Source organism: Eriocheir sinensis, unplaced genomic scaffold, assembly GCF_024679095.1.
Source record: "Eriocheir sinensis breed Jianghai 21 unplaced genomic scaffold, ASM2467909v1 Scaffold1575, whole genome shotgun sequence".
NCBI classification, from domain to species: domain Eukaryota; kingdom Metazoa; phylum Arthropoda; class Malacostraca; order Decapoda; family Varunidae; genus Eriocheir; species Eriocheir sinensis.
The window spans coordinates 1-10,211 of record NW_026110934.1 but is presented as its reverse complement, the minus strand read 5'-3'; the positions used below and the strand labels follow the sequence as shown (position 1 = coordinate 10,211).

The 10,211-nt window shown below is 41.9% G+C and overlaps 1 protein-coding gene across 1 annotated transcript; it reads right to left on the bottom strand.

Annotated features, from left to right (window-relative positions):
• Positions 1-2,787: 2,787 nt before the first annotated feature.
• On the bottom strand, positions 2,788-6,471 carry LOC126990349 (translation initiation factor IF-2-like). Its single transcript, XM_050848930.1, has 3 exons — positions 6,223-6,471; positions 4,569-4,698; positions 2,788-3,726 (listed from the first exon to the last, which is right to left on the bottom strand). The coding sequence occupies exons 1-3, from the start codon at positions 6,440-6,442 to the stop codon at positions 3,288-3,290; spliced, it is 789 nt and encodes a 262-aa protein (XP_050704887.1). The 5' UTR covers positions 6,443-6,471; the 3' UTR covers positions 2,788-3,287.
• Between the last annotated feature and the right edge of the window lie 3,740 nt (positions 6,472-10,211).

Genomic DNA, 10,211 nt, shown 5'->3' with positions numbered 1-10,211 from the left:
AGGCTGTTGGGTTGGAGGTGATTGGAGTCGCCGCGGTGGAGGCAGGTGGCGTGGCTGGAACACTGATGTCTTTTTCCTCTTCTAACTTTCGTTTTTTACACTCCCTGGCCGTCTCCGCTTTCTTGCGCATCTTCAACACGTGCTTCTTTACCCCTCCCATGATTACAGCTTGAGAAATAATGGCAAAAAAGAATAAATCGCGTGTGTGTCTGGGAGGCCGGGAAGCGACAACCTTACCCCTTCAGCTTTGGTAAGGCACTGAAGGCCAGGGCCCGTATTCTACATACCGTCATAACTTTTTCTGACGGTCAAAGCGGAACAAAATGGCTCATTTCACCCAAAACTCCGTCAGAAAATCAAATGGTCGACCATCAACAAATATGGACGACCATAAAATTGCGCGGACGCTGAGGTCAGGTTCACCCTGTCATAACTCTGCTTATGACCGTCAGAAGCGCGTCAACATGGCAGCCCCACGTCAACACGCTCCCCAGCCTTTTCGAAGAAGAGACGTACTGAACGAGCTCAGCGATGCTGAGCTTATCAGAAGATACAGATTTGACAAGGAAGGTATTTTGTACGTCACTAATCTTGTGAGGAAGCCTTGTCAAGTGACACCAAGAGGAGAAACCCACTCACCCCGGAGATGAAGGTGATCATCACACTACGGTATCTTGCCACGGGAAAAATGCAAATGTGTAGCAGCGACGACCTCGGCCCATCACAGCCCAGCATCAGCAGAGCCATCACCCAGACCATTGACGCCCTTGCAAACGTCAATATTCTCAAGCAGTTCATCAGCTTCCCCACCACCCAAGACGTTACTGAGGCGAACAAGGCAGACTTCCTCACCATTGCAAATTTTCCCGGGGTTATTGGTGTCGTTGATGGGACACACGTAAGGATTGTGGCACCAAAGGAGGAGGAAGACGTGTTTGTCAACCGCAAGGGCTATCACAGTATTAATGTGCAGGTCATATTTGATGCCAACTATCGAATACTGGATATCCTAGCGAAGTGGCCTCAGTGCATGATGCACGTATTTTGAATGGCTGTGGAGTGGCAGAATTGTTCCAGAGAGGGCATGTGCCACCAGGTAGTCACTTGTTGGGAGACAGTGGCTATCCCAGCAAGCCATGGCTCCTGACACCTTACCTGCGACCTCTGCCTGGACCTCAGTCACGCTATAATAGGTGAGTAGATTGTCTTTATTTTTCTTTTGGGTATCAGTATAGTTTCTTACAATAAACATGTTGAATGTGAGATCCGCTAAAAATTTTGTAAGAGTTGACATGCCACGCACTACCAGGTGCAATTAGCAAACTGAGCCAATCACAACAGCTACCTATTATATACAGAGTTCGGATAATAGGTTAGGCTAAGTTTCGACTGATTGAAAAAAACTTAATTATTTAAGTTCATTTTAGAATAATAAAAAAAATGAAAATAGCAAATAAATCAGGAAAAAACTCAACCTAATCTAGATTAACTGGCAACAAATAATACACATATTATATCAGCTTAAATAATAATTAATGACGTTAATAATAAGTACATCAGATTTAAAGAAAATAATACACCTTTTCACCTTAAAATTTAAAGAAAAAGATCTTTAAATGAAAAAAAATGTCAGAATTTTAAAGAGTTGATTTTCCTAGTAAAAAAGTTGACCAAATTTAAAAAGTTGACTTTTAAATTAAAACACTTGACTTTCAAATTACAAAAGTTGACTCAAATTTTTAAAAATAGATTTCAATTTAAAAAATGTAATTAACCCGGTAACAGCGACGGGCCAAATTTGTGGCTTTACCGTGTAGCAGCGACAGGCCAAATTTGTGCCATGATATAAACCCCTCAAAATAGATGATACATAATCTGATCACAAATGCTCTGATATATATTATGAAATGGTTTGTGTGAGGGGTGATTTTTTCTCATTTTTCTCGCTTGGAGGGACCATTAACCCGTGGGCTTTGGCTATGGGAAAGCCGAGAAGTGCCTGAGAAATGACAAAATTACTCTACATTTTGAGACTAAAAAAAGAGCATGGAATGTACATCAGAGTACTCCTCTCATAACCACAGCCACGACTCATCAAAGCCCTAAAAAGGGTCTGTCGACGTTCTCGGGTTAAGAAACATGATCCCCGCTGCTACCGGGTTAAACTGAAAAAAAATTGTCAAGGACAGTCAAATTTAGTCAAGCAAAATCAAATTTAGTCAAGCTAGGTATGGCAAGTAGTGAATTTACCCATAGTTAATGGAACATAAGTACTTAATATTGACTGCCATTATCATTTGTATTTTCTTTTAGGGCCCACAAACGGACACGGAGTGTTGTGGAACGGGGAATAGGACAGCTCAAGCGCCGCTTTCATGTCCTACACAGCGAGGTCCGAGTAACTCCCCCGGTGAAGGTGTGCAAGCTGATACATGTATGCGGCATGCTCCACAACATCTGCAAGGACAGGAATATTCCCATTCCTCTCGATGCGGCTCAACCTAACGCTGAAGAAGTGGATCTTGCCATGGCACAACCTGAAGGTGTGCAAGTTGTGCCGCCACTTCCAGCTGGTCAGCGGAATGAAGGTCGCCTGTATCGAGATGAATTCTGCAACTTGCATTTCCAGTAAGTTGGATATTTTATACATATATGTTTTTCGAATTGAATCTGGGAAACACTCATTTCTTAAGAATCTGCATTATTCTGTATCATTATTATTATGAAACTACCTACTAGTTAATTTGTTTTTCGTTCTAGCAATGGAGACTGAAACCCGTTCCTCAGCACGACTGGACAAGTACATGCCAAGGTAATGTTCCACTTGCATTAATAAAGTAATCAATCTATCAATCAATTATAACCCATATTCCTTTTGTAAACATTTGCAAATTAACATTCCTCTCTTTGTTGTCAATACTCTAAAAACACTCATAGTACTCCTTCAATCTTCTTATACACTTACAATTACATTCCTATTCACACCCTTTACATTCATAGTTCATACACACCTTTTCATTCTTTTCTCATGCTCCCTTCACTTCCTTCAAGAACATCTCCCTATTATTCCGAAAGTCATTTCTCACCTTCCTTCCTAGCTCTTCACACATTGCCTTTTTATTCTCCATTAGTGTTCTTTTTGCATTTTTTTTACACATTCATTTTAATCTCTTTTTCCAGTGCATTTGTACACTGTATCATTCCTGCATAAGCATAATTAAATTAGTACAACTAAGGTTTCACAATCATAGAACTATGTGCATCCTTGTCTACTTTTATTAGGTATATTATTTGTTTTTCCTTTCCTTTTCAATTTGTAACTTCAGCAAAATTTGTTTAAGACGCATGGCTTCCGCTTTTTCTTTGGCAGCTGCCTCCCGTGCCCTTTCAGCTGCCTCCTGCGCCCTTGCAGCTGCCTCCTGCGCCCTTGCAGCTCCTATGAAGGCCCGAGCACAAGCCGCCACCTCCTCTGCGGCTGCCTTCATGGCCCGTGCAGCCTCCTCCCCAGCCTGTGCAGCTGCTGCTGTAGCTCTTGAAGCTACAGCTTCCTCCTCAACAGCTGCCACCTTTGCTTGAGCAGCTGCTGCATCATCCTCAGTTGGCACCTTCCCCCGGGCACCCCCCTCAGTCTGTGGCTGCAGGGTGGGCTCAGGCACAATTACTGTTGGTGCCTCAGCACCTCCCTGACCTACAATGAGCTGGCTCGCTGGCTCTGCTGCGTCTTCACTGCAAGTAATGTAAAAAGTCATGGAATGAGTGTACAAATGAGCAGTTATAAACTAATGCAGATCTGCCATAGGGTATCTTTTTCCTTTCATATACTAGGGAGTAAATATGGCATAGTGTTATGGAAATGGAAGGCATACTCATACTAAATTAATGACAATCAATAAGGTCTAGAAGAGTTGCATATCTTTGCGGGGATTGATATTAAGAGGAGGATTCAATGAGTTCTCGGCCTAACAAAGAAGGAGTGGAGACAGGAGCCCGCCAATGCTGTAACATGTTGGTATAGGTTCCAACAAGTAATGCATGGGCTGGCATCCTTTCAGCATTTTCTATTGAGTTACACGGTGACTTTTCATAAGTGATTCACCCACCATTCTTCAGGGACGGAATTTCATAATTGAAGACGATATTGGAGAAGTGCATCACATTCAAAGGTGGTTACGTTAAAACATAAAAAAAAGAAGTGGAGTGAACCTTTGCTCTATTTTTCCTCATTCTGAGGTAGGCCAAGAACTCATTGAATACACCTTAATTGAGAAGTACTATGAACCAAGGTAGGATTGCATCAATTGATAGAAGTTGCTGTAGCTTTGACGTTACCTGCAGGTATAGTTAACTTGAACTAAAGCCTTTAATTAAACAATCTATTCCAACAGTAAAGATATCTCTCTCATATGTTCTTTCCAAGTGATGAGTTATGTTTCTAGTGTTTTGTAACATACTGGTTGAAGCAAATGACAGGCTTTTATTACTTTTGCTAAGCAGAACTGAACATATTTAAAAATGAGAAGAATAGAACTAAAGAGTGTACTTCACAAATTAAACAAATAGATACATACATGTCGACAGTCCTTTGATGTCCAAGGTCATCAATCTCCTCAAACCCCATGATGACCTTGCTGTCTTGCCCCAAAATGTCCCCTACAAGCTCATCAATGGGGTCAAGGGGAGGGGGTGGAGGGCCGCCACCTGGGAAAAATAAAATTCATGTATTTTTGCTTTTTCCCCTACTACTAAAGCACTACATAAGTGTCTTCTCAGAATGTAATGCTAAAGTGGATTATGACAGGTACTTTACTGAGATGTTATAAAACTTGTTTTTGTCTCCTGCCTTTAACTTGACCTCTCTCAACGAGAGTGTATCAAGACACCTCTCCACCCGGAATTGACCTCTCTTTTGACTACTCTATACTATCTTCTGTTGTGAGAGCGGCAATTAGTGGGCTTTTTTTCTACACTTTTTGTTGCCATTGAGCCAACTCTTTTGTTGTAAAACAAAATTATATATAAAAAAAAATAACTGCTGCACTCCCACCACTATTCAAGGTTGTGTGTGTTAGAAAGGAGCATTTCTTCCTCTTTCATACTTTATCTTGCAGGCATCTCTGATGAAAGAAAGTACAAGTAATAAGGGTAAGAATGGACTCTACATAATATTCATTACAAACTTAAACTGATTTATAAACTAAACTGGCAAATTTATGGCAAATAGCATCCTGTTTCTTTCAATACAAAACTATTTCAATGTGATTGATTTCCATCAAGCAGTTGTCTGTTGATGGCAACAAGTATGGGTATTGCAACATACTTCTATAAATATCCATGTTTGTGTATATATATATATATATATATATATATATATATATATATATATATATATATATATATATATATATATATATATATATATATATACACACACACACAAGACTCATTTTAGTACCGTGCCAGTATTTCATTACCTACCTTATGAAACATCACTAGCTCTTCATATATCTTTTCTACAAATGTTCAACAATCATGGAAATGCTTTCAAAATCCAATTCAAGGACTATTTATTGTTGAAAATAGGGGATAATATTCACGAAAGCGTAGCCCCCTATGGCGGCGGCCGCGGCGACGGTGCAGCTGGTGCTGTGAGAAATACCTCCTCGCAGAAATAAGACATATATATGTGGGGAGGGTCCATGGGGTGGTGCAGCCCCCCCTGGTTAAAAGGGGGCGTCGAGGGGGGTGATGCCCCCCCGTTAGCAGGTCGTAAAGTTCGGTTGGAGAAATTTAAATATGCTCTCCCACCCTAAACCCTCTGCGAGATATTTTGCAGCTGCACCGTTGCCGCGGCCGCCGCCAAAGGAGGCTACTCTTTCGTCAATATTATCCCCTATTTTCAATAATAAATAGTCCTTGAATTGGATTTTGAAAGCATTTCCATTATTGTTGAACATTTGAAGAAAAGATTTATGAAGAGCTAGTGATGTTTCATAAGGTAGGTAATGAACATAAGAACATAAGAATGTTGGAGTCTGCAAGAGGACAGTAGGCCTATACAAGGCAACTCCTTTGACCCTAAGCTCCCGTGTATCTAACCCCACCTGGTATCGCTGTCCATGAACTTATTTATATATATATGATATTCAAAGTGCTCAGAATGAGACAAAAATGTGTAATGGGTGTTTATCAGTTAAAGCTAATACTATATGAAAACTTACTTACCAGTTCCATTCCGATGATCTCGAAATTTCTTCAGCTTCATCCTTGACTTAGAAGTGATGGTGAACCATCGCTTCTTTACCTCAACGGCCGTCCTCTCATGGTGGAACTGTCCATTCAGGTCGGCCGTAATCTTCGTCCAGACGTCGTGTTTCTTTTGGTTGGAAACACCAACCGTCTTGAAGTTCCTCTTCAATACGTGGACTTCGTCCCTGTATAACATAGCCAGCTGGAGAGACTCGTCGTCTCCCCAGTTAGCCTTCCTTTGACGTTTACTGCGCTATGGCCCCTATTCTACATAGTGCTTATGGTCGACCATAACTAACCGTCAAAGCTAACAGAATTTATGACCGTCAGTAGAATCACCGTCAGAAGTCTTCTTCTTCTTCTTCTTGTCGTCGGCCATAGCGCAGTAAATCAACAACACCGTGAGCCGCTAGAACGCACGGCTCACAATTTGTTAACTTTAAATTTATGGAATATAATATATTATTGACATCATTTTCTTTGATTTAAATTATTTTGACCTCATATTACGACTTTTTGGGAAGTTAGAAATAGTAAAATAGAAATTCATTATGGGAAAATGCGCTGAAACGTGTTCCCGTTGAAAAGTGTGTAAACAAATGTACCGCCCTCTCAGCTGTTCGGCAGTGTTTACTTACGGCCAGCACAGCATGGATTCTCAATCTAAACGTCAAAGGAAGGCTAACTGGGGAGACGACGAGTCTCTCCAGCTGGCAATGTTATACAGGGACGAAGTCCATGTATTGAAGAGGAACTTCAAGACGGTTGGTGTTTCCAACCAAAAGAAACACGATGTATGGACGAAGATTACGGCCGACCTGAATGGACAGTTCCACCATGAGAGGACGGCCGTAGAGGTAAAGAAGTGATGGTTCACCATCACTTCTAAGTCAAGGATGAAGTTGAACAACTTTCGAGATCATCGGAATGGAACTGGTAAGTAAGTTTCCATATATTAGCTTTAACTGATAAACACCCATTACACATTTTTTGTCTCATTCTGAGCACTTTGAATATCATATATATATATATATATATATATATATATATATATATATATATATATATATATATATTTATATATATATAGTAAAGATTAGTTTTAGTACCATGCCAAATGGTTCGCTTTGCCTCTTGAGCGCTGGCCGAGGCAGTCACTGACGGGTAAACGGCGGGAGTAAGGGACTCAGGTATCACGAGCGCTGGCCGAGGCCAGCGGGTAATCGGCGGGGGTAGGTCGCTCGCCCTTAATGGTTCGCTTTGCCTCTTGAACGCTGGCCGAGGCAGTCACTGACTGATCGAGTGACGGGTAAATGGCGGGCGTAACGGACTCATACCTCGCGAGCGCTGGCCGAGGGCAGCGGGTAATCGGCGGGGGTAGGACGCTCGCCCTTAATGGTTCGCTTTGCCTCCTGAGCGCTGGCCGAGGCAGTCACCGACTGCTCGAGTGACGGGTAAACGGCTGGAGTAACGGACAAGTCAAGGAGACACTGGCCCTTCATACGACATACAATTTGCTGTATGGCGGGTAAACTTTGCCTCTCTAGCGCTGGACGATGCCCTCAGTCATGAATCGTGTGGCGGGTAAACGGCGGGGGTAACGCGCCAGCACCTGGGGCGGTAAACGGCGGGGGTAGGTCGCTCGCCCTTATAATGGTTCGCTTTGCCTCTTGAGCGCTTGCCGAAGCAGTCACTGAATCCTCGAGTGACGGGTAAACGGCTGGAGTAACGGACATGTCAGGGAGACACTGGCCCTTCATACGACATACAATTTGCTGTGTGGCTGGTAAACTTATTGACTTGAGCGCTGGACGAGGCCCTCAGTCATGAATCGTGTGGCGGGTAAACGGCGGGGGTAACGCACAAGCACCTAATGGCTCGCTTTGCCTCGCGAGCGCTGGACGAAGCAAGGGGGAAGGGATATCTCATGACCGCGGTAGCGTATTTTAATTAACACCAAAAGCATATTCCTAGGGACATCTCATGACTGAGTGCTCGCATTTTCAATCAATCAGCACCGTACACATTACAGTTGAACCACATTAACTATACACTTGCGTAGTGTACATATGTTGCTCACTTTCAGTCCGGGAGAAAAGGAGCATTTTGGGGTGCTCAGCTCAATTCGTGCTCCCTATCTCGCTCATTCCAGTCACACCAAGAAAATCGAACTTTCAGGGACTGGAATGAGCGAGATAGGGAGCACGGACTGAGCTGAGCACCCTAAAATGCACCTTTTCTCCCGGACTGAACGTGAGCAACATACCTACACTAAGCAAGTGTATATTTAATGTGGTTCAACTGTAATGTGTGCGGTGCTGATTGATTGAAAATACGAGCACGCAATCATGAGATGTCCCTAGGAATATCTTCAATTTTAGACATTCCTACGCTACGAAGGTGGATAGTTAATGTGGTTCAACTGTAATGTCTGAGGGTGTTAATTACTTGAAAATACGCTACCCCAGTCATGAGATGTCCCTAGGAATTTCTTCAACTTTAGACATACGGACGCTACGCAAGTCTACAATTAATTTGTTTTCGGTGCTAATTAAAATACGCTACCGCAGTCATGAGATATCCCTAGGAATAGCTTCGGGAGAAAAGGAGGATTTTGGGGTGCTCAACTCAGTCCGTGCTCCCTATCTCGCTCATTCCAGTCTCAGAAATTCCGATTTTCTTTGGTGGGTCGGCTGGAGTAACGGACAAGTCAATGAGACACTGGCCGTTCATACGACATACAATTTGCTATGTGGCGGGTAAACTTTGCCTCACGAGCGCTGGACGAGGCCCTCAGTCATGAATCGTGTGGCGGGTAAACGGCGGGGGTAACGCGCCGGTGTGGCGAGATATTGTGATCGATTAAGGTTCGCCGAAATATTTTGACCGATTCGCGAGACTCGTTTCATGCCGCCTGCCAGGCGCACGTTGCCAGGTTCCTAACCCATTTTTTCTGTAGCTTTGCCATTAAAATATCTTGAGATTCCGGAAAAATTCTGTAGATTATACACACACACACACACATTTATATATATATATATATATATATATATATATATATATATATATATATATATATATATATATATATATATATATATATATATATATATATATAAATATTATATATATATATCGGGACTAGACTAAATTAAACTCAATACTACATCAATTACATAATATTTTCATTTACATTTATTACCAGTTTTTTGGCTTATTTTTGCCATTACAAAATAAAAAAATCCTCCTGAATGTGAAACTGAAATTATGAATGGAGTGCAAAAATCAGCATAATACAAAATTATTAAAAAATATTGAAAAAAACTGATCTACTCACTGTTATCATCTTCTATGTCTTTTGCCATACTGTACATATCCTCTTTCATTAACTTCATCATTTGAGTTGGCAAATTCATATTAAAACATGTACTAGTGTTTGAGAAGAGTCTCTTAGTGTGCAACAGGCCAGTCAAAGTACCAGTAGACAAGCGGTTTCTAAGCTTTGTTTTCATTCTATTCACTGCAGAAAACACCCTCTCTACTGTTGCACTGGAATGAGGTAAGCATAAAAGGTTGAGCATAAATGAAGCTAAATGAGGAAATAGAGGTTCATCGCCCCCTGACTTGAGATCACGTACATTTACCGAAAACTGCACTGGTGTTGCATCATGCTGAGTGTTCAAGTCAGTGTTTCTCAACATTGGGAAAGAGTTCTTGGAGGGCATGTGGCGTGAAAGATATAGGGAATGATATCTTGCCCCGAGAACATAGACTTTCCGCATGTTTTTTTGTTTTCTTTTCACAGGAGCTGCCGATACAAAGGCCTGGCTGGGGAGAAATCCCGAGCCACCTGTGACATCAAGATCAAGATCAAGATCAAGATCAAGATCAAGATCATGCCCACACTCCAAATAATATCGCATTGCAAGTGAGTAGTGTGACGTTAGACATATGGCACCATTGTC

What these genes read in the sequence shown, in the direction of transcription:
- LOC126990349 (XM_050848930.1), bottom strand. Translation starts at nt 6,442, where the DNA reads ATGTTATACAGGGACGAAGTCCACGTATTGAAGAGGAACTTCAAGACG. An exon ending in AGATCATCGGAATGGAACTG is followed by an intron (nt 4,699 to 6,222) that starts GTAAGTAAGTTT and finishes TATTTTTCCCAG; the next exon opens with GTGGCGGCCCTCCACCCCCT. An exon ending in CATCAAAGGACTGTCGACAT is followed by an intron (nt 3,727 to 4,568) that starts GTATGTATCTAT and finishes CATTACTTGCAG; the next exon opens with TGAAGACGCAGCAGAGCCAG.